Source organism: Bombus terrestris, chromosome 4 (genome assembly GCF_910591885.1).
Source record: "Bombus terrestris chromosome 4, iyBomTerr1.2, whole genome shotgun sequence".
NCBI classification, from domain to species: domain Eukaryota; kingdom Metazoa; phylum Arthropoda; class Insecta; order Hymenoptera; family Apidae; genus Bombus; species Bombus terrestris.
In genome coordinates this window covers 12,716,072-12,743,913 of record NC_063272.1, presented here as the reverse complement: position 1 = coordinate 12,743,913, position 27,842 = coordinate 12,716,072, and the positions used below count along the sequence as shown (strand labels likewise).

Genomic DNA, 27,842 nt, shown 5'->3' with positions numbered 1-27,842 from the left:
CAGGTGCAGCACAGGTGTACGCTTATTATGAACACCAACGTGATAGATCAGCCGGTAAAGAAATTCGGTGTTCCCAGAGAAAGAAAATCAGTATCGACGGAAACTTAACCTCTTCGTCGTGGCACGCCGACGATTCAGTCGCGTACGAAATGTTATGGAAATGTTGTTCCCAGACTAAATAACGCTAACTCGAGTAAACTTTCGTCGAGTATTAATCTGCCTTACGTAATGAACAGCATTATAATATTAATAATAACGATAAGATTACTCCCATTTAGTCACTTTGCGACGCGAAACAGCGCGTAACGATGCCTTGTGCTGGGAACGAGTGTAGACCACAAACAGACTAGACCGCTCGAACATTAGTGCCCTGAGCTTGAAACAGGCGCACGGACGTACAGTGAAGTGTATCTGTTTTTCAAACCTATCGGTTCCGCTGTATCTTTGCTACGCCATATCTGTTCCACGATTTCGTCGCATTGCGTGTCAGTCTACGATTGAAATATGGGCGCTGCTTCAAACGCGACATACTTAGGGCTTGATCTCAGCACGCAGCAGGTAAACCCTTAAAAAACAGCATAATCTCGCGTACAGCTTTTTATCAGGAGTCGAACATCTGCTTCGAGCGAATAATCATCGACGACCGACGCGTTTTCTCGTCATATAAAACTGCTCATCGTTGACACGAGTCTTGTATATCACTTTTATCCTTTCTTTTCTCTTATTTCTTATTTTTATTTCCGCCTTTCTTGCTCCCGCTTGTGTGCATTTATACACTGCGTGTGAAATAATTACCATAGATATACAGCAATGAGTCATAGTAGTTTATCATTTATTCCTTTGAAGACTTATTTATTAGTTTGTGGTTTTATAATACTTGATGTTACTGAATTCTCAGTGCGCATCATCTACTGCGCACGCTCGTGACAACGCGCGTTTCATTTAAATCTAGGAAAATTACTTAATCTTATAAATGTCTTTTTATTAAAAGAGGTAACTCTTCGATGAATTGTAACTATACAATATTTGTACTTCTTTCTAAAGATTGCAGATGTAACTAAAAACAAACACTTGACAAGGATCGAATCAAATAAAACATGTTTTTCATTTAGCAGTATTGATCATCTCTTGTTTCCTGTGACACTATGAAAACCATACTGTGAGTTTTAATGTTGACAAACTGAATTTTGATTCTGTAACAACTAATTTAAACATCTACTCTATTTTGATTCCTTAAATTTCAAATATTTGTTGCAGTATACCTTGTATTATCTCTACTGACAAATATTTGAAATCGTACTCTCAAGTTTCTAGTTATACAACATACTCGATCATTACAATTATGTAACCCTTTTCCTTGAAGAAATATAACGACATTGAAATTTATTTTTCAGGAATATCGTAAAGTTCTATCAATGAATTAATTTTCTATTAATAGGCTAAATATCGAATTACGACTAAATTAGAAATAATTTGACTCGTAAGAATACTTGTACTAATAAAACAAAAACTAATTTCTTATTAATAAAATAAATTACTCTGATTAAGTTAACGGTACTTTAATGTCTAACGGTAAATTTACCACAGTTAGCTTTTAGGTATAAACAAATATTACAGTCAATAATACACTAAAATGATACGAAAATTCGAAGTTGTTGACGAGAAGCGTTTCGCTGCGTGTGACGCGCGTCAGATGGGTCACAATTATCTAACATAATGATAACATTAAGCAGTAGGACGATACGGACGAAAGAAATGCGTATCTCGTTTGCAACGAAAAACGCGAAATGCTAGAAGCGGTCGAAATGATAATTGAAATTGCAAAGTGCTTCTTGCGCATCTTTGGGATCAAAAATCCATCAATCATAAACGACTGTATCGTAATATAACCAATTCGTATAAAACATTTATTTTTATCTATTCGTTAATTCAATTTGTCGTAATTATTTATCCTTTAAAAATGAAGAAATATGTGAATCATAAGCGATATACAAGAATAATCGATACCATCAGACGTGAATGTTATCTGCTTGTCAACTTTCGACAAATTAAATACCCGACAATCATCAATATCTGTGGATTCTACATAATAATTTCTGTTGCATAAACTATAGCTCGTGATATATACATTATCGATCATAAGTATCTACTTATTGGGACATCTGTTCGTTTTATTTATCGAAACAAATATTATTTTATTTGATATTTTATCCTATTCCATGATCCATTTTAATAACGATACTTATTTGTCCATTTAATATCACTCGAGACTTTACGCGTTTCACGATATTTGTACTTATGATTAAAACTTATGGGCGATGATACATCTGGACACTTTTTTACTTTATTAAACACGATTAGTAGTATATTTAAACGTTACACGTGTATATATTCATACGGTAGATACGAAAATTGGTAGAAAGTTTTGAATTTTAAATTTCGAATTACATTATAGAGTAGCATAACTAATTGACTATGCTATGTCACATGGCAGCCTTGTTGCACATAACTTATTCGATGATGTAGATAAAAAACCGAAGAACAGCATAGTATTGCGAATTTAAGAGGCCGTTAACAAGTATCTTTTGACATTTGTAGTTGAAAGCAGTTGTCGTCGATAACAATCTCGCTGTTCTCCATGAAACCAGTGTACAGTTTGACAATGATCTACCAGAATTTAGGTAAATATGCTTAAATACCATGTTTGCTTATATTTTCATGTTACGTATTTTTACGTGTTATCCACTTTTGACGTTTCGACATTCATTTTTTAAAACGCTTCTTAACACTCTAAAATCCACGAAGATTTCTCATCGAATGACTAATGCAACATACAATATTAGAATCTTTTCGTTCAACCTAATGATACATAAGCAATGATGTTACATAGAAGTTCAGGTCTAAGCAATAGCATTAAGCAATTCGAGAATTATTTGTTCGTTATTTACACATTCTCACATTAGAAAGAAAGCATTGATAAAATAACAAGCAATAAATTTCTCCCAAATGAATTTTTTATGACGAATACGACTCTTCGTTATTATTGTTCTATTTTGATTTTTTATTACCATTGTCTTGGTGATTTATACAGGAAAAATGAAGATTACAATAGAGTATAAAATATTTTTCTTCATTTCCAATCGTATCATGGTCGATTCCATTGCAACTATATTTTGAATCGCAGTAGAATCAGTGCGCCGAACGATACACTATCTAGAAAAAAAATGTCATGTTTATGAAAGGCACTAAGATATGCGAATTTGTAATAACGAAATAGAATATACAAAGTTAAAATATCGAATTCTTTTCTACGCTTAATATATTTATACTCTCATCGATGTTTAATGTCTCGTGCAAATGTCAAATTATTTTACATTTAATTACAATTTACAATTACAATTTAATTACGTTACATTTATTTATTATAAACATTGGACAATTTTAGAACGCACGGGGGCGTCATTCAGAAAAAAGCTGAGCCACACGTAGTGGTGGTTCCCACTTTGATGTGGGTTAAGGCTCTGGACATGATTCTCGATAAGTTGCGCGTGTGTGGCGTCGATTTTAGCAAGGTGGCCGCTATTTCCGGATGCGCACAGGTAAAAGAACGCTGTAAACGTCAGAACGCTGGAATAGAAACGTCACGGTTCATAAATTACAATATTGATAGTAAATCTGTCTTTTCAATTACTCCCATGTCAATTAAGCTTCGTCACAAAATGCTATGTAACATTACCAAAGCTATAAATTTTAAGAAGTATCTCTATGCAATATTCATATTATTTTGAGTATCGTTTAACTATAAAAAAGAACAGTTGATTATCATAAAATAGATATATAATGACTCTTATCTATTCCTTTTTTCATCCTTTGACTCAAACAAATCGTTTAAATGTAACTTCTTGGATTTCGACCTCGTTGACAGAGTTAAGCATTATTCGAATAGTATTCGAAAAGTATTTGGAAAATTATTATTTTACTGATTCTGGCATAGTATTTAGCTCGAACGTATTTTGAGAAGTAATAATCAATCCGCAAATAAATATTATGTCAACCGCGCCGGAAGTAGAGATTTCCACAGACACGCATATGTACGTATACTTCTTATTCAAGAATAATTGAAACGAGGTCAGTTCGTATTTCGTAACATAATTTACGACTCAAATATATACGAAATATAGTATTTAAAAGGTCCGAACTACTTAATTCGATTATATAGCTGAAAACGATCGATCAAATTTTTACATAAAATGAAGTTACTTTTTAAAGTAAGAACAATAAATCAGTCGAAATTGCATATTGTTTTAAGCTAACTTGTTAGGAATCAGATATTAAATCTAAGTGAAATTTTCATTTGTTTGTGTGATGAACGAAAATAAATGTTGAAGTTTTAACGCCAGAGAATCGCAGTGAGAAACATTTCAGCCAACGTGTAAGTATCGATGTAAATTTCGCAATAAACGACCCTTATAAACACGAACATTTTACAGCTTTAGAAACACCCAGACGATAATGTTATCTTTGTTCGTTATTACATAGCAACATGGCACAGTTTACTGGGGCAAGGGCAGTCGAAATCAATTGCAACAATTGGATCCTGCGAAATTCTTGCACGAACAGCTGGCCACCTCTTTCTCGGTGACAACATCACCTGTGTGGATGGATTCCAGCACCACCAAAGAGTGTAACATGTTAGACGAGATCGTCGGTGGCCCAGAAGTATGCGTTTCCTTTTTCTTCCAAACTTCTCTTCGCTAATTTCCTTCCATTGTATTTAAATCAGGCCTGGACATTATCTAAATAATCGGCAATATTTAAATATTTAAATAAGATATTTGGAAAGTGATCCTCTAAGTAAGATATAATTTTATTTTGCTAAATAGTTATTTGAAACTGATCTAAATAATAATAAATCTAATTATTGAGAAAGTAAAGAATTCATTATTTCAAATTATTATTTTTCATCTTTATCTGAAATAAAATTTGCCCAAGCTTGATTTAAACAGTCTGTACGAAACGTTCGTGTAGATCTTACAACGCGTTAGCTATTCGTTACAGGTAAACGCGAATTTACAACGATGCTTCTTTCGGTTTAACCCTGCTATATTCTACCAAATTTTCAAGCAAAATTATATTTTCCTAACGTTAGGAAATACGTGTCTTCAGTTTGAACGAAATACCAAGTAAATTTCTCGTTCGAATACTATGTCAAACGTGTTCTCAGAACGTTAAAAATTCTTTTTGTTCGCTGAAATGAGAGCAAGATCGAAATATGAAAATTCGCGGATCGTAGCTGGGTTAAATTTAACGGAGCGTTCTTGTCTCGGTCGTGGCGAAAGGAAAAGAATTCAATGATAGAGACACGTTCCTCTGTCATAACGTTCAGAATATAACGAAAATATGAATTTTTTGATCGAATCGTACTAGGTGTCCAAGCATACTTATGGACAGTAACGCGTGTAATATCACTATCAACGCGCGATGTCACCTCGACGACATGCTGTTTCGAACACCTATCGCCGATCAATTTCGTTCGCAATGATAGCCGACGAAAATCAATAAAATATTTAATTAATCGTCGCGAAGGTCGACGACGGTCGACTTTTTAATGGATTTAAAAATATCCAGCGGAGGAATGGAACGGTACCAAAGCCTCTCTTCTCTCTTCTATCTTCTCGTTCTTTCGACTTCGTCAACGAGCATCGAGCAACGTCGGCGAAGAAAGAAAAAACTTATCGCGAACAGATACGATCGGGAATCAATAAAAAATCGTATTGGTGGGCCTTACGAAGTATGCAAATTGTAAATTAATTCTTTGACACGGATGAATATTCATGGGAGTGGCGATCGAGGATTTTTGAAGAATGGCACGCGTTTAGAAAAGTTTTCGATCGAAAATACGAGGCATGTTAACTCGTAATAAATAAGACGAATCGTTCCTACGATCTTAGCGCGAGACGATGCAAATAGAAAGAGAATGAAAATGTTTTAATATAGCGGAAAGTAATTAATTCGATAACGTCATTGCAACACCGTGACAATGTCCGAATATCAATAAGAATTACTAAATTGATAAAAATTTCTAGAACAGTTTCAATACTTTTACCAGCCACTGTATATGTATTTCCGATAATTTGCAAATATGCAAATACTTATATAAACGATAAATTATGTACGTGTTATATGTGTAAATCACGTACAACACGGACAGAGTGTCGAGCGATGACGATGACGAGAATTGGACTGATTCATAGTTAATCGACGCACGCCGATTAATACGCTAATCAATTATCCTTATACGATCTGTCGTGGTTGCATGATTGCAGAAATTGGCGGAGATAACGGGATCACGGGCTTACGAAAGGTTCTCAGGGCCTCAAATAGCAAAAATAGCACGCACCAGACCGGAAGCCTACAGCAACACTGAGGTATAATCCACTAAAAAAAATCTACACTGCCGACTTCGTTGACAAATTTTCGGGACTACGATCGATCGAGGTATTCGATTACGTGTGCACTGGTACAAGGATTTAGACTGCAATTAACTACGTTTCTGATTTCCTGTGTGAGCTGCCGGTGACCCGCGGCTTTCCGCGTGAATACTAACGTGCCCGATAACGATGATTACTCGCCTGTTTGAACTGTTCCTTTTTAATAGATATATCGTCTAGCGCGATGTCATTTCTATTTAGGTCGTTCTTATTGCGATTATAGAAAAATTGCTGCCAGAGAATGTACGCGAATATAATTCTCGATATGAATCTCGGGATTGGTGTTACTACGTAACGTGGTTTCCGATGGATTTTCGATGAACAGTCAGGATATTTCTATTATTCGTCAGAATGTTTTCATTAAATGTTGATAAGCTTTATGGCAATTTATTTCGACCTGTATGAGAGTGTTTGATAGTATAGAAATATATGGAAATTACGTTGACGGAAAAACAAGAATCAATTTACTTGAATATTGAAAGATACGCACAATAATATCGGTCGAAATAGATCTCTGTTTAGGTTCTATCTCATAAAAACCTGAATTTCCATAAATATCCGAAATGTAATAACAACGTGTCCGAAAACAGATAACTCGTGACATGCTTTATTTTTATAATCGCAGTAGCAATGATCTTCACATAGATGTTTAATTACTTTGATCAATAACTAATAATAACTAAAAACTAAAATAACCAAAATATTTTCAAAGAGTGCTACTTTTAACAAACTAAAAATTCCTATTTACAAAGACTTTATTTAACGTTCATAACATTATTATAACGAGTATGCAATAATATACAATGTCCTAAGTCCTAAGGTTTAATAGCAAAAATAAGTATATTCCATGGGTATAATCGAACGAGAAATATTATATACAGAAACATAGATCGCTTAAAGCTTCGTTAAAAAGTTATAATAAAATAACAAAAGATAGGACAACAAAAAAATACTATACACAACATTCTTTTGCCTGATTATAGCCACAGAATAGACTGACAAGATTTAGCTGTTAAAACCTGAAACATTATCGTATATTCGTCACTAATACGCATTATACATATATTATAAAGTGTTTGAATAAGATTTTATAGTCTTTTTTTTACGTTAACTCGTTTTTGATACTTCTTCCAGAGAATCTCTCTGATTAGCAGTTTCCTCGCTTCCTTGTTTTTCGGCGATTTTGCGCCGATCGATTGGTCCGATGGCTCTGGAATGAACTTGTTAAATATTCATACGAAAGATTGGGATGACGTCCTATTAGAGGTATGTAGATTATCAATGATTATTAGATTTTCTCTGAATACGGTAAGCTATTATACAATAAAAGGTTCACATTTTTCCCCGGCAATAGAAATAAACATTCTTTTCAACTTTATGTATATGCTTCGCTTCAATCGATCTTTTAAGTCGTAAATTCGAATATCGAAAAATTCAAAAATTCAAAAATAGAAAATTCTTTCTTCTTTAAAACAGAATCATATATGTCTATGTGTGTATGTGTCGAAATGTTTATATCGAAATCTAAATCTTTTAAGATCCTCTACATTTGTTGTGAAAATAACCTATAACGCAAACAGCATACTACGTACGTACATTGCTTTTCCAATATTTATCATCGGATCGGTGTTTGTTCAGGCTTGCGGTCTTGGTCTACGAGAAAAACTCGGGAAACCAGTTTCCTCATGCAGCAATATCGGTCCAATTTCATCCTATTTCGTCGAAAGATTCGGCTTCGACGAGGCATGCCGTGTAATTGCGTTCACGGGCGACAACTCAGGTTCTCTAATAGGTAAGCACGCTATTCGCTGATCTCACGGTTTTGGTACGAATAATTTTTCGTTCGGTCAACGGTATTAATTTATACGCGCTACTTCGCCTTTTGACAACAAGTTTCGATTCTATGAGCAACGAACGCCTTCATGAATATTCACGCAAATACATTTCCAATCGGCATGCGTAGATACCCATAGACTTTCGCTCCCCATACGGAGTGATTAATGAGATTTATCGCCTGAACTATAATTTGCAGTTTACTGTTAAGGAAACTGCCAAATGAATTCCGTATTGCTCGATATTTAATTAATCTATCGATATTATTTTCCTCGTGTGAAGTCTTTTATTCCTTTTCTCCGTTTGGTAACGTTGATATTCTTTCTTAAAAATTCGACAACTACGTTCTAACCTGCTATCGTAAAGGCAACGTCGTCTAAAATCAATCGCCAGTTAAAACGACACTTTTGAGAAACTACGTTTTACATCAGAATATAAGAGTACATACATGCAAATTTCCTTAGACTGGTTTCTTTTACGTTTACACGTAGTATAGCGAAATGCTTGAACAAATTGCAACAAGTTTAATGAAGTGTAAAATATGCTGTAATTCAATTTGAACGAGAATTTGTTTTAATACATATACTCCAAAGTTTGCGTGTAAAATTTATTTCTCGAGTTAGAGAAATGCAGGTAGGATTTATCGTGCTCATAAATATGTTTGATTATTAATAACTTTGATAATACAAACAATTGATAAATGACGTTTATTTATTATTATACAGGAATGAGACTGAAAGAAGGAGATATCGCTTGCAGCTTGGGGACAAGTGATACTCTGTTCTTATGGTTGAACAAACCGAAAACTGCTTTCGAAGGACACATATTTTGCAATCCTCTTGATGATAACGCTTACATGGCTTTACTTTGGTAACTTACCGTTTTATTTCCTTATGATACAATTTTTCCTTTATCGGTATTTCATTAGTAGTTTTTTAAGGTGTTCCACCGGTTTTCACTAATTATTTATAATTATTTGCGAGAATACTTCAAAGTCTTTAATCTTAGAAAGTGATGGTAAAATTAATATATACTCTCTAATGCAGGTATTTATATATTTCCAAGCATTAAAATATCTTACCATTTGTGGTTACAAAAGCATGAATTTTCATAATAAATTCTTCCAGTTAAATACTGATATCACGTACCTAAGCATTGTTTTTTGTATTTATCTAAATTTTAGAGGAGGTAATACTTTTTGACAGTATAAAGCAAAATATAATTTCTATACTAATTATATCTTCTATGCTACATCAAATTATAAATTGTTAGTAAAATATGGAGAGACATGTAACAAACTATCCAAAATATTAATAGAAGAGAAATTATTTAGAGAAAAAAATAGGAAACATAATAAATGAATTGCGATCCAGCAAAAAATAATACAGCGATCCTTTAAAATATCTAAATAATACAGATCGATGATTACCCGGTCTACATTTCGTTTAGATATATCTGTATAGAATCCATTTCATTAAAACGAGTCTTAATTCTTCCAAATAATATTACTTATAAGGAATTAAATGTATGAATGATCGGAAAACTAGAGTACGCAATCTCAAATTTCTAGCTTCAAAAATGGATCTTTGACTCGCGAAAGAATACGCGACAGTGCGGCGCAGGGCTCTTGGCAGATCTTCAACGAGCTACTGGAAAGTACGCCGCGGGGAAATTTTGGGAATTTAGGTTTATACTTCGATGCACAAGAAATTTTGCCATTTGTCATTGGTGATCATCGATTCAATAAAGCGAACGAAGAGATATCGCGTTACAGTTCGAAGGAGGTGGAAGTGAGAGCCTTGATCGAAGGGCAATTCGTTGCAAAAAGAGCTCACGCTGAAGATTTTGGTTTCGTCATAGGTAAGTTACAAGTTACAAAAATATTTTTGCAATTTTCTTATACTCCCCTTGATAACCGAGGATATTTTAAACTTTTAGAGATATAAGCGGTGCGTGCCTTCTGTGATAAGTTAAATGAGTTAAATCTTCGGTATATATTTTGCTTTAATTATCAGATTTTAAAGAAACTGCCCTATCAATATTTATATATCGAAGAATTCAATTTTGTTATAATATGTCTTCTTTAGTAATTATTTTATTTTTGATATTTATATGTAATACGTTGTAATATCATTTTACAGAAGAACATGATTTTCAACAAATTTACAATTTTTCAAAGAAATGTAAACTTTCAATTGCAAAAATCATTTTTATCTTTTTTGATTTTTATCTATAGGGCCAAATACACGTATTATTGCGACAGGAGGTGCATCCACAAATAAATCTATACTTCAAGTTCTTTCCGATGTTTTTAATTCACCAGTATACATATCGGTAATTATTTCTACCCTTCTAATTTGTTAAATAGAAATATTGTCTACGTTAAGATCTTATTTTTACATATACGTATTTTCTTATAAGTCTATAAATATTTATTTTTTGCATCTTATATAATATTCTTTTATCCTAAAAATTATAACGACATTTTGAATATCCTTAAATTTCATTTAACAGGAAGTAGCTAATTCGGCTATGATGGGCGCTGCCTATCAAGCAAAACATGGTTTATTGCGAAATGAATTCAACTTTGATGAGATAACACGCTGCTTACCAGAACCGACACTTGTATGCCGTCCTTATAATGATGCAGAAACAGTAAGTAATATGTACAACTATTATTTCAGTTTACATTTTGCCAAATATTATGTATTTAAGAAACAATTTTTTTACATTTTTAGATATACAAATCAATGGTTGTACGTTACCGAAAGATCGTAGAGAAAATTAAAAATAAGACAAGTACGAAACAAACTGTATAAATGTTATACATGGATAACACAAGAGCATTTAAAAAAAGAGGCCTTCATTGCTGCATTTAGAGCAGTTTAATATTGATGATATTTATAGAGTTTTATTTTGAAAAATTTTTATATGATGCTTTTTATGCAATTTTTAGAGGTTTACTCATAAAATTCGAATACTGAAATTACTTCGATTTTAATAAATGAATCAAAGGTACTAGAAATATCTTGAATCTCTTATGCAAACAGCAATGCTTTTTTAAGAAGTTACTAAGACCATTGAAATGTAAGTAAAAGTACGAAAAAACATACAAATATTATTTCGAATATTTTGCAAATGCTGTTTCAATGATATATTAAACGATCTAGCTAATTACAAATCGCTAATACCTTACTGATAAAAGTACAAGGTAACCTAAGTGCAATTCCTAAAATGAGAGAACTAAACTTATGTATAAAATAATTTTGTATTTGTATATTTATAAATTTTATTAATTATATATTACTAATTTATTAAATGCTAATTTATTATAAAATTAGAATAAAAGTTATAATAAAAAAGATTTAATTTAATAGGTATTTTATTTGTGTAAAGTGACATTATTTCTTAATATATAGAAATCTATCTTTAATTCTTTAATATGAAATAAATTGATTATTACACAATAATGTGAAAGTTTCAAAGTATAATTATATGCTTCCCTTTTTATTTTTTCCTGCCACCTCTCTCCTTTGGTAGAAGGTTAATGACATTACCAGATGTCAAGTTGTAATATGCAAGAGTATTGCTATCTTTAAAGAACATTCCCTGAAAAAAAATCATTATATATGAAATTAAAAATATTTTTTATAAATGTAGATAATCATATATAGCTTAAATCGTTCATATAATACCTCGTACTGTAACTTCTGCTTGCCAGGTGGCATGCCAGTTTGCTCGTGAATAAGAGCTTTCATTGTCGCCACAGTATCACTTAATTGTAAAGTAATATTCAATGTTTGACCATTTAACTTCCATTCTGCTTTTTCTGTCATCATTGGTACAGCAATATTTAGTTGTACAGGACCCTGAAAAAATAAAATGTATGTTTTAATACATATAATAATTCTTGAATGTATAGAAACCATAATTGTTGATAAAATACCTTATTTCTAGCCAAGAATTGTTGTTCTGGTATCAATGAATCTTCTGTTCTAAGTTTCTTAGTTTGAGGTTCCTCCTCCATAGGTTCAGCAGTATGTTTTAATCCAATCTGGAAACAATAGTAAGATAAACATACGTACATAAAATATTTTTACTTTGAGGCAGTAGATAGTGCTACCTTTGAACTACTTAAACATTATTTTACTTCACAAATACTTACAGCAGATGCCATTGGTGGCTGCATCGGCGGTGGTGTCGGCATAAATGGCGACATTGCTGGCGCTAGCAATAGACAAAATAAAAATATTTAATTTATAATCAATCTATAATATTATTATTTTGTATAAAAATTACTCACTCATAAGCGGTGGTGGTCGAATCGGAGGCATAGGAGCCATCATCATCATCGGTGCTTGCGGCATCATTGGCTGAGGAATACCCATAGTAGGCATGCTCATAGTAGGAGGTGGTGGTGGTTGCGTTGGTACCGGTACCGGCTTCGGAGCCGGTGGTTTAGGTGGTGCCTTTAATGTAGCTTGAGGTTTCGAAGCAGCTGCTGCCATATGTGACAGTTCAGCTGCACGATTAGCAGGTTTCGGACCAATCTTTTCTTTCTCTTCGTCCGGAAGAAGTCCTTTAACTTTATGAATCTGATGAATTTGTTCTTCCAAAGTAATATTCGCTCTAGCAGCCCTCGTCGCGGCTTCAACACTTGATGTGTGTCCATCCCACGTGACTTTGTCATCTTTCTTTTTATCTTCTTCTCCAATCTTTTTACCGATTGCAGTTTCTTCATCACCGACACCGAAAATATCGGTACGTCTCTCAGCAAGTTGTTTCAAGCTAGCTTCAATCGCTGTACCAGGTGCAAATACTGTCTCCTGAGCCAACTTGTCAAGATGCTTGTCTCTTTGTTCAACCCAACGCGGATCCAATAATCCAATTCGCATGTGCTCTTGGACTTTACTTGCGGGTATACGTTCTCCAGTGATTGGAGATATCAAGTATTCATCAGGAGCAGCAGGACGTGCAGTTTTAATTGCTGTAAAAATAGGCATACTGTAATTTTGTACTTATATATATAACATTTTTTTCACTTACAATGTTGTTTAGGATCATATCCTTTCTTTACTACAACGTTTCCTGGAGTTGGTGGCAAAGGCGGAGGTTGCATATTATTACTATCGCGTGGTTTTGGTTCTTTCGATTTATGAGTATCACCCGGAGGTGATACATCATCTTCATCACTCGAATCCTCTTCCATATCTTGTACCTTAAAATACACATATGTTATTAATATGAAAGTGTTAGTTACTTCTTTTTATATTATTAAATGAATAAAATATTTACTTGATTGTTGTCTTTCGCGCGATCTTTTTCTCCTTCTGTACGACTTTGCATTTCATCCTCTCCTTCACTATCAATTTGCATTTCTACATCTTCACCTTCTTCTATTCTTTCCTAGAAATTCAAAAAATTATTAGAAAAACAGAAATGCTTGTAATTTTATTAAAATATTTCACTGTGCCATAGAATTAGTAGAATTATGTTACCTGCATAAGTACTCGAGCACCAACTTCATCTGGTGTTGTTGGTGCTGGGAAATTACCAACTTCAAATTGCTGATAATCAACAGTTTCAACTACAACAAAATCATGCCAATCAATTTGTGCATATGCAACCCTTTCACGTTCCAATTCTTCCTCTTCTTTGCGTCTTTGAGCTTCTTGATACTTTAACCACTCAGCACGATATTTAACTTGCTCTAAAATTTTATCCATATTAGAGGCTTCATCACGTAGTCGCGGTAATAAGTCTTTAGGTGGAATTAATACCTGTAAATTTAAATTAACTTAAATTCAAGAATAGATCTAATTATAGATTTCAATTAGAAAAAAGATGAAATTTTATACTACCTTAGTATATTGTTCCAAGAGTTTTGTAAAATACTGAAACAAAGAATGTTGTGGACGTAGAAAATCAAACTGGAAGTTTCTTTGTTCTCTATTCATCAAATTAGTCAAAAATTGACGACCATTACGGGCTACAAATTGTGCTGTTAATTTTACAATATCCCTAAAATAAAATCATATATATTTTGTAACATATACTATTGTATAATTACATGAAAAATGAAGAATTTAATTGAGTCACGTACAGATCTAAAGCTGAAATAGAAGGTGGATCAGCAATAAATTCAAATTCTGCAGGAGTATCTCGTGGAATAAATGGTTGTTCAACTTGTTTCAAAATTTCTTGCTGCTTTTGATGAGCAGCAAGATTAACTGTTTTTCCAGGCCCTGTTCCTATAGTAGGTTCTTGACCTTTTCCTTCCTTAAATTCCTTTACTTTATGCTGATAATATGCATGGTAGGGATCACCAAAATTTAAGAAATTAAACTTTGGATTTCCCAATTCGTTTTGTCTGATTCTTGATTCAAATTCTGGTCCATTTCTGGCCACGAAACTAGCGGTTTTATCAACAATATCTGAAATTTTCCATAAGGAAGATTATATGTATATCAACGAATAGACAAGAAATAATTGTTGTAAAATGTAAAATCATATATAAACATAGCAAATTTTTATTATACTTAATATAATATATTTGAAATTTTAGAAACATTCATAAATAACTAAAAGACAGCAAATTAATACAATCAAGATAAACTTCTAAATTTTATTTTTCTTTTACAATGAAAGTACATAACATTAAAATGTAGAGAAACTTATATATAGCAAAATTAAAGACAAGTAACGTAATAATTTACTAATAACATATAATACATGAATTAATATATTACAATCAATATATTACAATCAACATTTTTTATTATTATTAACCAATTATTTTTATTATTACTTCAATATGCAATAAATGTACAAACAAATGTTAACGTGATCATTCCACAACATTGTTATGAAGTCAATTAAAAATGAATGTTGCATTGTATTGTCTTATTAAAAAATAATGTGAAATCATACTTCTAACTTCCGGTGGGGGGTAAATAATACCCACGATCGGTTGAGATGAAGGTGCCGTATTTTCTTCATTCTCGGTTGCTGGTGGTTGGATAACAGCAACTTCCTGTGCAGGCATGCTGCTTAATATACTTTTGTTCACTTAATTTTAGAAAATTTAACGCCTCGTGTCATTTATTATGTACACATTTCTAGAACGTAACACAGTGCTGCCAACATAAATACATTGCATTTTATTGAATGAGTTAAAGCTGAATTTCCATTAATATAGGAAAATAGCTACTGTATGCAACAATAAGACAAAAAAATTAGAAAATGATTTTGTATGTAAATTTTGTTAATACGATTTAAATGTAAATACATATAATAGTAATATGCTTAAATAATTAATTTTCCTTTAATTGCATGGAACAAATTAAAAATTCAATTTATTATGCATGTCGGTGTATTTTCATTAAAATTATATATATCTAAATAAACAAGATAGTATACAAAAAATAAATAACAATTTTCTTATTTATAAATAAGAAATGTTTATCTAAAGAACATAGAATGATACTAACAATATTACATAAAAATTAATTTTCTTTCTATTAACCTTAAAGATTAAGGTCTTGTATGTACTTTTGCACAGTTTCGTATAGATTAGTAGCACCATTACAAGTATGTGTTGGTATATTAGAGATGAATTCCATACTGGTCATAACACCCTTGTTCCAAGATGTTTTCATGAAACTTGTAATATGTGATACACTTGGTAGTTGGGCCCACTAAAAAAAAAATGATCAGTATTGATTTATTTAAACAACTAACAGTTTATGAATATAAAAATTATCTTAAGTATAACATTGATTCTTTGCACATTCATATATCTTTAACATCAAGTAGAGATATCAGAAAGTAAGATATTTAAACACCTATATAGAAGATTATACCATTTGATTCCAAAGAATTAAACAAACAATAAATTAAAATTTATTGTTAATTCTTTTAGTATTTTACCTCCTTAGTAATCTCTTCAGGTACATTTTCTTTCACATACGGAGCAACATTTACATACAGTTTTTCATACAATTTAGCAGTTTCTTCGGATTTTGACCACAATCCTTCCGCATAAGTATAATATACGATACCACCAACGATAGTGGATTTTATGGCAAACCTAAAGATATAACCTCAAACTTAAAATTCAAGTTCCTTGAATACATATATTTATATTCAAATACCGTAATAAAACCACATCCTTAGTTCTTACAGCACGTACTAACCGGGTTAGATTCATTGTATAATGTAGATTATTTTGACAGGATAATCCTGTTACACTTTCGTTTGTTACAGTTAGATAAACATGAAAATTACGTAAAGCTCCTCACAATTTCCGGTTGAATCTAAAGTTCATATACGTATATAGAGTACGTACATACATACTTATAGATGAGTACACTATCATATCGTTTCGTACTTTTATATATCCATATATATGTCAAATAATTAACATTTTAAATATTTCTTAATCGTATAAAATATTTCATGTGTGAAAATCACAGTTATTAAAATTATAAAATTAATATTATGGTTTATATAGTTTTTTATATGTTTGCGACGTATACAAAAATTTAAAACATGAAAATTTTATGACAAAGCTGCACCTGACTGTTCGGTTCTTTATATCTTTCTTAATCATATTTATATTTTTGACAGACGATGTGCAACAGTATGTTCGTCTACCCGTTGCTTCAAAATAATGAGTAACTGTTGTGTATTGTAGCTACAATTATTATTGTATAGATTAACCTTAAAATTATTTTGTGTTTTGTATACAACCTTATATGATGTGGCCTCAAGAATATATAGAATTAAAGGTTTATTGATTATGTTCATAAAATTTATTTTTTTGTAATATCAATAAAAGTAGTATTGAATAATTTTTCTTGTAGCATATAGAAAATTTGCTGATTTGCGGAATATGCTATGAATTCATGGATACATCTGTTATGACATCATGCTCTCATAACTGTAAGATAAAATCTATTTGCTTTTAATATATTAACAGGATTTTTATTATTCATTATTATCATCATTATTATTCTCTTAAATTTTAGATTGTTCTTTATGTATCAGAAAGTATTTACATTACAAAACTCAATGTCCTGTGTGCTTTGCAGAAACTTTTGAAAAGGATTTAAGGAAAAATAAAAGTCTAGATGAGATTATAGCACACTTTTCACAAATTAAAGATAAATTAAAAAGATCTTTACAAATTCAGATTCAATTCACAAAATTTAATGAAGCTGATGATGTTTCTAATTCACCAAAATCATTGCTTCAAAATAAGAGTGCATATATAAATGGACAAGAAAATAAAGTTATATATAGTAAAATTATTAATAATGTTCCTACTTCTCAAAGTAATACTTCACCATCTACACATGTACAAAAAGATTTATCTAGTCCTAGTACAAGTGGAATACCTAGAATACCTTTAATGTTCACACCTAAAAGTAATAAACGTCCAATTATAACAAATACAGAAGAAACCAAGATTGTTATATGTCCAGTATGTAAGGTTACCATTTCAGAATTAAAAATAAACAGACATCTTGATGATTGTTTAAAAAGGGAATCTGTGAAAGAGAAACCTCAAATGTAAGAAAATGCTAAGATTTAGTATACAAATACTTAATTAGAAAAATGTAATGATTTTTTATTTTTATAGAATAGAATCGAAACGTAAACCGCTGCCAAAGTTAGTATTTAGTTTAATGAAAGATGCTGTATTAAAAAAGAAAGCAAAGGAATTTGGTTTGTCTTTACAAGGAGATCGGAAAGCTTTAGAAACACGACTACAGAGATATATTGTTCTTTATAATGCAGAATGTGACAAACTAAATCCACGACCAGTCACAGAATTAGTAAAACAATGTGAAGATGAAGAGAACCTAGAAAAAAAAGTTAACAAAACATCCTTTCTAAATGTAAATATTTTATATTAGCTTATTGTGTTCGTCTAAAAACTATACTTTTTTGCTTTTAATTAAACTTATCAAATTATTTACTATTTCAGAAATTACAAGTTACTAAAAACACAGAAGAAAATGCTATAGAAGATGAACGAAGAAAATATTGTAAGTTTTATAAATTCTTAAGCTTCTCCATATAATATTTATAATATTTGATTATTATTTTATTTTCATCAGTGGAAACGCACAAAAATAGCTTTGACAGTCTAATTAATAAGATCAAAAGTGTACAATCTTCACAAAAGCCATCAGCACGGCGTAGTTTGTTAATGACAAGTACAGAACGTAATGAGGATGTTTCACCAAAACGTCAAATGATGAGTGAAAATTTGAATGATTCAATGATACATACAGAACAAACTGATCTTAAGCTGTCAAATTCTGATGCATATATTCCAGATTCTGATTCAGATACTTCTTGTCCATTACAAATGTACTCTAGTATTGATCCAAACAAATTTCTTACTGTAGAATTATCTTCTGATAATAATGTTTTGGGTAATAAATCTGAGAATGATGAAACAAATGATGATCAAAAAGCATCTATATTTAATTATTCATCTATGAAAATAAATGAGGCAGAGAAAAGTAACAGTTCAGATGCGTTTAGTGATACATCTATTCATGATAAAATAACAGAATCAGAAATGAAAAATTCATCTTATAAGAATACATTAAAAAGTAATTTGAAAAATTCACCTAATACTTCCAAATATAAGAAATTGCTACAAAGAAGAAAGAAATCATCTTTAAAAAATGAAGTGGAACAGACAGAGTCTGCTTCTACAAGTATGAAATGTCTTGATTCTGATAGCATTTCAGATCAAAAGGAAGAAGGAGATGAAAGATCAAAATCTATCTTGCAAGATATTGCATGTGATTTATCAAGTAATGATAGTATTGACAGTAAATTTAATCATGGTATGTAATGCGCTTTTAGTAAAAGTTTAGTTGGTTATTTATTAAGCAATTTCATAATGCTGTATAAAAATTAACACGTTCATAGTCTGTCATAGTGTCATGTATATATGGCTTATTCACATATCCCCTAATATAATCATAGATAATCGAACCAAAAATTATATATTTTTTTCTTAGAGAATAACAACACCAACAAGTTGTTATAACAGTAACAAGTTCCTACATAAAAGAAATAATTGAATAACATATAAGTTGAATTTAAAAATAATTAAAAGATAGTCAAAACATATTTCCAATTATATTTGCTGCATAATTTTTTCTGGAAGATGTGCATATCGCTTGCTTGCATATATGAAGAAGTATTTATGTTTTCATCTCGGATTGTGAACGTGTTAAAAATATCTTTGTGAAAAAAGAACCCTTCCATGATAGAATATTAATCAAAATTTTTAAGTATAAAAAGATTACTAAAAGCATTGAAACACAAAAGTTAGCATTGATTTTATATTGGAATATAACAGAAATATATTGAAAATGGTTTGGAATATTAACAAATTTTCTAAATAATCTTACAGGAAAATTACGTTCTATTAACCTTGGATTTTTAGATACTAAAGTAATTAGTCCTTCAAATTTGGAGAAAGAAAATATAATTTCTTCTCCTGAATGCAGTAAAAATGGTTCTAATCGAAAAAGAACTCGCGATTTGATACAAACTGATAATAATCTCATGTCAAATAACATGAAAAAAGTTAAAAAATCGTCTATGTGCTCCACGATTGAGACCAAAGAATTAAGTAATGAAGAGTCTTCATATGCTTTAAATGATGAAAAAATGGAATATGCACTGAATAAATCACGATTGAGAAAACGATTGTTAAATGTTACAGAAAATACCAACGTCGTAAGAAAATCTGCTAGAATAAAGCTTAAAGAAAATAAATCATAAAAATAAAATCAATTTTTTACAAATTGCTTCAATTATTGTATATTTAGCAAATTTATACATCATTTATCGCCTTTAATATGTAAAAATAAGTAATATCTAGTTTTACTTTATTAACGTACAAAAAGTTAAAAAAAATATATGTAAATAGTTTCAAAATTATTGTATTTTCTGATTTGTTTCATAGGAACTAATTTAAACACCTAATAATGTTTACAATGTAATTGTTTCTTTGCATTAATTTATTTTGTACTTGACTTTATTATATATTAGATATTTAATTACAAGTATATTTTATTTACGCTGTTTAGTATCAAATATAAAAGAAAGTAGTCATGTATATTTTATTATATCTTTTAATATTCACGTCTACAATTTTACTTTCCTTTTCTCTTGCATAAAATGTAATGATTTAGCACAAATAAGTATATTGGAAAAAATACAAAATTATTTATCAAAGACACCAAATTTTATTGAATATATTACAGTATTTTGATCAGAAAGGGATCAACAATGGTAAAATGATGACAACCACATAAAATTTTACATCCCACCTTTGTATAGATATTAACAATAATATTAGAAGCCTAACTTACTTAACACTAAAATAGCTGTCTTTGACATTGTTTACGCATAAAATATGTGTCTTTGTTATGTATTTTATTTCTCATACACTTTGGTATCATTTATACATATAATCTTATGTACATTTTATGTATATATTTTCTAATATAGTTTTTTTTTCTACATAATAGAACTTTAAAAGCTTCTAACATTCTAATGGAACAACTATCACATTCATGAAACACTTTATTTTTAATTCTTTCGTAAAGATACTGTTATAATTTTATGATGATGATGATTTATTTATTACATTGAATCTTATATGTGTATATGTATTGTTTTTTTTCTCCTAAATAAATATAAGCGCAATATTAATAGGAATGAAATTTTCTTTAAAGGTTCTAAGTGGGTTGCGCTAATAGTTATATATCCTTTGACATTAAATGTTATTCATATTTGGCAGTGTTTCTGAAACTATTTTTTGCGAGGCCAAAATTTTAATATTTGTGAACTTCATGTTTTTATAAATTTCATTTTTATAAATACTATATCTAATAACATTTTGTTTAGATATAGTTAATTTTTTTATGTTCTATTACATGTAGCTTTATTAACAAACTATTAATATATCCTTTAATTCAGCGAATAAGCTACATTGTAATATATATCATATAATTTTTTTGACTTGCATTTTAAACTTATCATATGTTACATCTTTTTTTTTATATGTAATTTACTTTGTTTCATATACTTTAATATTTCAAAAATAACTTCTTTTTTTAAAATATTTTCATTGCCTTATTATTTTCTAACAAAATTATAGATTTAGATTGTTAGAGATTCTGGTAATATTATATACTACACTATTGAGTAGTTTATTGATTTATGTAATTGGTTTTTTGACGGTTACGCATAAAATGTTTGAGAACCACTGCTGTATGGTATGGCATCAGGCGAGGTAGTTACTCAACGTTTACTACACTCCTAAATATACTACAAGCATGTTTAGTTTCCCTGTGTATAGAAATCCATAATACATATTCTTAAAGAACATAACAAATGTACATATATATACAAGAAGAATATTTCTAAATATACAATTTCTAAATATACTTGATTTTCTTTTACCTAATAACACAATAAAAATTGATTGAAAGAAATTTTAATTTTTTTTTTATTTTTTAGTAAAACTTTTTGTAAACATGTGAATTAATGATAATCTAAAGATCGATTTAGGAAATTATATAAAGTCGAAATAATAAATTTATTTTTAAATATAAATATCTATAAGTTTATTTTTAAGAAAATAAACTTCATGGAGCATAGGATTATGCCGTTTTAAAGTAGAATCAATAGTTTAAGTTCATACCATAACTTAATACCATTTAATGTAGAACGATGTCTGATATTATGTTGTTCGATAAACGTTGTTTGATAAATGGAAAAAGAAACAGCTGCATAGTGTGAAGCGCACACAAAAGCTCTTTCGATTGCTTAAAAATATCAAGTTTTAGAAATTGAAGTTTTACAATTTACTTATCGTGGGAAGCTTATGTGCTTTTCTGCCGCGTCAAGCAAAAGCGTTTTATTACGTCGTTTGCGTGAGCTACTGTCTAGAGCGTGGCTCTAAAATTGAAACAGCCCTAAGTAACTTCTATTATACAGGACTTAAATACTATAACGGTTAACGGTTGTATTCCATACAGTTTCTTTTTATCATTAGTTAATACACACGGATAGTATCGTTTCATCGAGTAACATTAGTTAACAATGTTGTTGCAGCCTAACATTTGCACAATAAACGTCACACTTTCTCCCAAATAATATATCGATTTTATTTACATTATACGCGTGTAATATTTATAACATTATATGTACAGGAAATTATTTATTGGGCACACGTTATTCGAAAGAAAATGTGATATGTTAGTTGCGAGTGTATTTTGTCACTGCAAGCATCTCTCATGTTGCGCTTTGCAAGCACGTGCAGGTATGCGGTCTAATCTGCAACGATATGTTAGAAATGTTTGAGTTGCATCTTGTCGTTTTTAAACTTTGGGAACGTAAGATAAAATTATGTTACAGTTATTTACATGGGTGCGATGGTTCAGCGACGCGATGAACAACTTACTTTCTTTATATGTATCGTCATATATTTTTCGTGATGGTTTGATTGACTCTTTGATTACCCAGTTTGATTTGTTTCTTCCCTCTATTACGTTTGAAACGATTGCTTTCATTCGAGTTCCGAGGAATTCTGACTATTTTTTACAGACACATTGCACAGAAGCACGTTTTATGCACATTAATCGAAGAAATTGTATACACGATTAAAGGAATATTTTACTACTAATTAGAATATTTATTATAGAATTTCTTCTTATTAACACATTTATTGTTTTCTCCAAAAGATTATCACGATGAATCACATTGTAACATTTTCTTAGAATCCAAGAGAATTCTCGTTTAATTATAGCGGACAATCGTCGGATTGTCAAGAAGCAATTATATCGTATCGACGAATCTATTAACTTTTAATAAATGTAGGATTCGAAACCGTGCATTTTAATCGCTCCATTGAAATTTTTAACACGCTAAAAAATCCGAATAACAGGACCTCCAAATTTTAATTTCAACCGTTTAACGATATTATATTTAAAGGCTTCTCACCGTTAACGAACTTGTAGAAACGTGTATTTATTTTATCTAAGACATTGATAAACGTAGCAACGAGAATCTTTCTTTATAAAATTAAAGTAATTGGTATAATTTCTATGTCAGTTAATTTCCAACAAAAGTGTTTTTCCATGACATTAGAACATCTTTCATTAAAGTTTGAAATATTTTAAATAGTCTCTCTGCGATATTCATACAAGATGTATAAATATATCAAGTTATTACGATAATACATAGAACTTTTTTATGGTTTCAAATCCTCCGAAGGACAGAGACGTATTCGTCCAGAGCAAAAGCTTTACAAAAATATTATTCTGCTTGTACAACAGCGATGGCCAATTGTGTACATTCAAACACGGTGTCTAGTTTTTAAAGGATTACGGAAAAATAAAGAGTCCTATTATATCTTCGTATTTTTCAAATAAATATCTATATGGCAAACATTCTACTTCTCCTTTACCTCCTTTACCACATTCTAAAACTCTCAAAGCAGTCTTATTATGTTAAATGAACTCTAAGGATGTTCGTTTCGAAGGATAAACCACACTGGATATCATATTATTATTCTGACCTACATTAACAATGTATTTTCTGAGATATACGCTAATTAGATTTAAGTATCAGATGGAGCGTTACTACGAATGCAATTCGTACTAATCGCGTGGACTGTCTTACGTCTAAAAATGTAGTTTCATCTGAGGCTTCGATTTCCGTGTATTATATTTACAATTTTATTCACAGCGAAAGTTATATATTGCACTCGACCAACGCGCGTCGGCTCCATTTACATTTATAGACATTAACGAATGAATTGTCTTTTAATGAGCGAATAACATTCATATTGAAACGAATTCGAAACGGAGGAATTGATCTTTGTCATGATATTTCGTTCGTAAGTTGGATGTTACGTTTGAAAATGAAAGATAAAAGATGTGTCGTGATGGACATGAAAGTTTCTTCTTTTTCTTCTAGCTTTTAAATATCAGGTTTCTCGGCTATGCATCTGATTAGCGTCACGTTGAGTTTTCTCGTTTGCTTCGTCTCATCACCGTGATACCAATGGAGCCCCTTATTTTGCGCAACAGATCTATTATATCAGCTGTTGTCATGTGTTCCACGCTTTCGTCATTCACCTGAAGCAGAAGAGAAACTGATGAATAATATATGAACAATAACGTATAATACGTTTGAAGCGAGAATAACAGAGAATAATAATTAATTTGTCGAACGTACAAAATCTTAGTCACAATAGACTTTTGGAACAATATATATTTTCCAGGAATAACGTTATCTCCTTTGTGATTTTATCACTGTTCTTATTGTTATTGTACGCACTTATTATTTATCTTCTGTTGAATGATACGTTTTTATTACTTTATTTCCAATAAACGATGAAAATCACAATTTAAAGAAGCAATTGTTCATTATGACTATTATTAACACAAGGAATTCTGTTTACACAATTATATAAATTTAATTTTTCATTTCACAGCTCTTAAGTATACATAATACGTGTACATAATAAACTTTGAAAACTAAATTAATGGAATAATCTTCTTAGACTAAGAAATTGTCACCTCATGATACAATTAATTGCAATATTCCATACAGATTGTGAAAAGTAATTTGAATTTAAAGTACAAGTTAGTGGGAAACATCATTTTGATTTTTTCAATTATTCCATGTCTTCTCGTTAGCATATTTATGTTCAGTTAGAAGAAGAAGCTACATATTGAAGTAGAAAACTAAACGCTAATTAGTAGCAATATTACCATCATAAGCACATCTCCTTGTTTTAGTCTACCATCCTTAGCTGCAACGCTGTCAGGGTGCACCACTGATATAACTGTACGGTTTCCTTCAGGTTGCAAGCTGAATCCCAGTCGACTATTCCAACCACGTGTCAGCTCTACCATGAACACCTTTAAGAACGATAATTATCGTTGCAACTAATATACAAATTTTGACTATAAATGTTAAATTTCCTTATAAAATGAAAAAAAATAGGAATTTAGAAAGAAATAAAAATTAAGCTGTTCCGAATTTATTATTTTCGGTATATTATTCGTTAAAAATACAGATTTTTAATAATGATATTTTATTGATAATATTAAAAAAACTACAAACCATTAATTAAGAGTAAATTAAGTTCAAGCATTTATTTATAAAACGGGACAATCTGTATATTTATTTGGGGTCTGCTATTTTATCTTGGAAAGAAAAATTCAAGTTGCAAAATTTAAAAAGGAATAATCAAATATTTTAAAAGCTATTTTATGTATACGTTATTGACTTTCAAATTGTGAAACAATGATTCAAACAAGCTACGCTAAACAGCAACGTATTTTACTCGCAAATAAATAGACCCAGTATTAATTAGGCTTCGCTGCGATTCGTTGAACGAGAACCTTACCTCACTTCCTTGCTCAACATTTTTAATGCGGGCAGCTGCGTTCGTGGGCTTCTCGTCTTTGTTTTCAGTTTTATCTATTCCATCATCTGGAGCGAACATCACGCCTTTCCACTTCAACAAACCCTTGCTGCCAACGGGATCTTCTGCTCCCAAGATTTTCCCTGTATCGCACATAAAATTAAGTCACAACGTGCGACGTAAAGTTTACATTAAACGATGGATTTCGATTTTCGAATCGGTTGCAGTTCTCTAAGTTATCGTCTGAGTCAATTGCATTTGAAATGGAATAACCGCGTTCTTTTTACAAAAAGAGCAAAAGCGACCTACGTTAAATTGCTTCTTAAAGTAAGTACCACGTGTACACGCGCGTGTCCGATACCGATGACACTGCGCTGTACTTGTTAGCCGCCGAATTAAACTCGGCTAACTGATTCATAAGGAAGAGCGAACGAATGACGATGATCTGTCAACGACGCTGAGAGGTGTTCTCTCCGAAAGCCGAGAGACTGAAACGATTCTTACTCCACAACTGATGGAGAAGATGTTCGCCGTTGAGAAGCTCGCACGAGACTGTCTCTCCGATTGTTGACAGACTAAACGACTAAATTCTTGCTCTACGGTTGGCGCACATGATATTGGCGATTCGAACGTTCGCGATGAACGTTATACCCGACCGGACGTCCAGCAAGACGTAAAACGGAAGCCGGAAATATGCACCCTGATTGGTTTCCACCAAACGCAAGAAAAAGATCAAGCAGCGTGCTCGTTCGCTGGGAATTGCTCACTGCAATCCCGTGCGTGACCCTGGGCCGGAAGAGGGTGAGCGATACGTGGACGAACGCGAGGCTTCGAATTTAATTAGGTAAAGGTCAGGGAAATTCTTCCGGGTGAGCTCCGACCGGCCGGACCCTTACAATTAGCTAAATTGCCCTTTGGAAATAATCACTCGACTATAGAAAACACGATGGGCATGGAACATTAAAAGTAAATACTGTTGCAATTGCCGAAACGAATAGTTGTGTAATATTCCGAAGTGCTAACGTCCCGACTCTAAAATAGCTTCCTGTCTGCGAAAGCGAGTGTCATAAAAGCTACGCTGGAAAACTCTCACGCTTTTGTTCTCGATCCTTCGATTGGAACGTACTCTCCGCGTTTGGCGACTTGTCGATGTAAACGATAACGGCTGATGCGCTGATAATGAAGTCTTCTGGGAGCTGATACGATGATCCATGACGTTATCTATAGTGGCTCCAATGTCCATCGAACAATGTCCTCTTGATGTCTGCTACGCTTCGGTGGTCCATTCGTTTGATGATGTTGTATAGGGCGGACAACGGAACAAGGAAAAATCGAATGTACTTCATTTGGAGGGTTACTTAACTGATACCGATAGATCCTGTGTGAAGTGTGGGATTAGACGTATGCCTTATCTTGCATGGGAAGAAGCGCTATCTGTTTCAAGTTTCTCTTGTAGACGTTGACGCGAACCGTGACGGCGTGGGTGATACCGTTTGCTCCACGTTTCCCAATTGCCAGCACAGTGGTGTAAGGTTCTTTCTTCAGTACGACGATGCTATTCTCACGCCAGTACTATGTTTCTCTTTGGTTCACTTCTGTCGAACGTCCAGATGATGTATGTGCTTCTTGTATATTACATGTATCGGGCAGAACTGCTTTACCTTCTGGATGTGTTGTCAATGCGATTTGTGATGATTGGCAGGTAAAGCACGGGAATCGATCTGCGCTAATCTCGTAAGCGAATTACCGATCGAAAGGTGACCCAGGGTCAGTGCGACAGGATCGTTAGAATCGGAGGAGAGAGGAGATAATGGATGCGAGTTTAGTATCGACTCGATTTCGATCGCGAACGTGCTGAATTTTTCTTACGCGAACGATTCCTGTGAACGAATATCCACGACGCGCTGCCAGTGGTGTTCGACGAACAACCTGACGACGATTTTCTATGTGCTACCGAAGTGAGACGCTGAAGGTTGCTACGAAGCGGCACGACATTTCATCGACGATGAAGAATCTCTGCATCTTATCTCCCT

The 27,842-nt window shown here is 31.8% G+C and overlaps 5 protein-coding genes and 1 long non-coding RNA gene across 7 annotated transcripts in view; 2 read left to right on the top strand and 4 right to left on the bottom strand.

Annotated features, from left to right (window-relative positions):
• Nucleotides 1-101: 101 nt before the first annotated feature.
• On the top strand, nucleotides 102-11,349 carry LOC100642633 (xylulose kinase). Its single transcript, XM_003394958.4, has 12 exons — nucleotides 102-558; nucleotides 2,599-2,681; nucleotides 3,446-3,599; nucleotides 4,540-4,719; nucleotides 6,327-6,428; nucleotides 7,626-7,757; nucleotides 8,130-8,283; nucleotides 9,050-9,194; nucleotides 9,895-10,184; nucleotides 10,561-10,658; nucleotides 10,839-10,979; nucleotides 11,063-11,349. Exons 1-12 carry the CDS (start codon nucleotides 505-507, stop codon nucleotides 11,141-11,143), a joined length of 1,614 nt encoding a protein of 537 aa, XP_003395006.2. The 5' UTR covers nucleotides 102-504; the 3' UTR covers nucleotides 11,144-11,349.
• Nucleotides 1,544-3,554, bottom strand: LOC125384993. Its single transcript, XR_007223898.1, has 2 exons — nucleotides 3,414-3,554; nucleotides 1,544-3,213 (listed from the first exon to the last, which is right to left on the bottom strand). It is a non-coding gene; the product is annotated as an uncharacterized LOC125384993 (long non-coding RNA).
• Nucleotides 11,350-11,688: 339 nt separating the features above from the next.
• LOC100642363 (splicing factor 3A subunit 1) lies at nucleotides 11,689-15,991 on the bottom strand. Of its 2 annotated transcripts, none has more exons than XM_048405350.1 (12): nucleotides 15,850-15,991; nucleotides 15,255-15,460; nucleotides 14,428-14,758; nucleotides 14,186-14,345; nucleotides 13,823-14,104; nucleotides 13,620-13,730; nucleotides 13,371-13,542; nucleotides 12,628-13,311; nucleotides 12,490-12,551; nucleotides 12,271-12,378; nucleotides 12,020-12,193; nucleotides 11,689-11,933 (listed from the first exon to the last, which is right to left on the bottom strand). In XM_048405350.1, the coding sequence occupies exons 2-12, from the start codon at nucleotides 15,367-15,369 to the stop codon at nucleotides 11,832-11,834; spliced, it is 2,301 nt and encodes a 766-aa protein (XP_048261307.1). In that variant the 5' UTR covers nucleotides 15,370-15,460; nucleotides 15,850-15,991; the 3' UTR covers nucleotides 11,689-11,831. The 2 variants fall into 2 exon arrangements, with proteins under 2 accessions (XP_048261307.1, XP_003395003.1); XM_003394955.4 differs by having other exon boundaries at nucleotides 15,815-15,956.
• Nucleotides 15,679-16,670, bottom strand: LOC100642752. Its single transcript, XM_003394959.4, has 3 exons — nucleotides 16,520-16,670; nucleotides 16,254-16,413; nucleotides 15,679-16,021 (listed from the first exon to the last, which is right to left on the bottom strand). The coding sequence occupies exons 1-3, from the start codon at nucleotides 16,531-16,533 to the stop codon at nucleotides 15,851-15,853; spliced, it is 345 nt and encodes a 114-aa protein (XP_003395007.1). The 5' UTR covers nucleotides 16,534-16,670; the 3' UTR covers nucleotides 15,679-15,850.
• Nucleotides 16,671-16,774: 104 nt separating this feature from the next.
• Nucleotides 16,775-21,812, top strand: LOC100651875 (E3 ubiquitin-protein ligase RAD18). The gene is made up of 7 exons (XM_003395193.4): nucleotides 16,775-17,113; nucleotides 17,189-17,267; nucleotides 17,354-17,897; nucleotides 17,968-18,226; nucleotides 18,316-18,376; nucleotides 18,449-19,192; nucleotides 19,768-21,812. Exons 1-7 carry the CDS (start codon nucleotides 17,081-17,083, stop codon nucleotides 20,139-20,141), a joined length of 2,094 nt encoding a protein of 697 aa, XP_003395241.2. The 5' UTR covers nucleotides 16,775-17,080; the 3' UTR covers nucleotides 20,142-21,812.
• The window catches only part of LOC100651991, a 232,738-nt gene continuing 225,484 nt past the window's right edge, over nucleotides 20,589-27,842 (bottom strand). The window contains exons 10-12 of the mRNA XM_020862917.2: nucleotides 25,792-25,952; nucleotides 25,151-25,300; nucleotides 20,589-24,511 (exon numbers count right to left, since the gene is read on the bottom strand). Of these exons, the coding sequence (XP_020718576.2) occupies nucleotides 24,392-24,511; nucleotides 25,151-25,300; nucleotides 25,792-25,952 (431 nt within the window). The 3' untranslated portion in view covers nucleotides 20,589-24,391. The remainder of the gene's footprint in view (nucleotides 24,512-25,150; nucleotides 25,301-25,791; nucleotides 25,953-27,842) is intronic.

Excerpts from the sequence above, each read along its gene's own strand:
- LOC100642633 (XM_003394958.4), top strand. The coding sequence starts at position 505 with ATGGGCGCTGCTTCAAACGCGACATACTTAGGGCTTGATCTCAGCACG. Across the intron at positions 559-2,598 it reads TTGATCTCAGCACGCAGCAG|TTGAAAGCAGTTGTCGTCGA; the intron begins GTAAACCCTTAA and ends TGACATTTGTAG. Across the intron at positions 10,185-10,560 it reads AGATTTTGGTTTCGTCATAG|GGCCAAATACACGTATTATT; the intron begins GTAAGTTACAAG and ends TTTTATCTATAG.
- LOC100642363 (XM_048405350.1), bottom strand. The coding sequence starts at position 15,369 with ATGCCTGCACAGGAAGTTGCTGTTATCCAACCACCAGCAACCGAGAAT. Across the intron at positions 14,346-14,427 it reads TCTATTTCAGCTTTAGATCT|GGATATTGTAAAATTAACAG; the intron begins GTACGTGACTCA and ends ATTTTATTTTAG. Across the intron at positions 13,312-13,370 it reads ATATGATCCTAAACAACATT|CAATTAAAACTGCACGTCCT; the intron begins GTAAGTGAAAAA and ends CTATTTTTACAG.
- LOC100642752 (XM_003394959.4), bottom strand. Across the intron at positions 16,022-16,253 it reads CTGAAGAGATTACTAAGGAG|TGGGCCCAACTACCAAGTGT; the intron begins GTAAAATACTAA and ends TTTTTTTTTTAG.
- LOC100651875 (XM_003395193.4), top strand. The coding sequence starts at position 17,081 with ATGATGTGGCCTCAAGAATATATAGAATTAAAG. Across the intron at positions 17,114-17,188 it reads AAGAATATATAGAATTAAAG|CATATAGAAAATTTGCTGAT; the intron begins GTTTATTGATTA and ends TTTTTCTTGTAG. Across the intron at positions 18,377-18,448 it reads AGATGAACGAAGAAAATATT|TGGAAACGCACAAAAATAGC; the intron begins GTAAGTTTTATA and ends TATTTTCATCAG.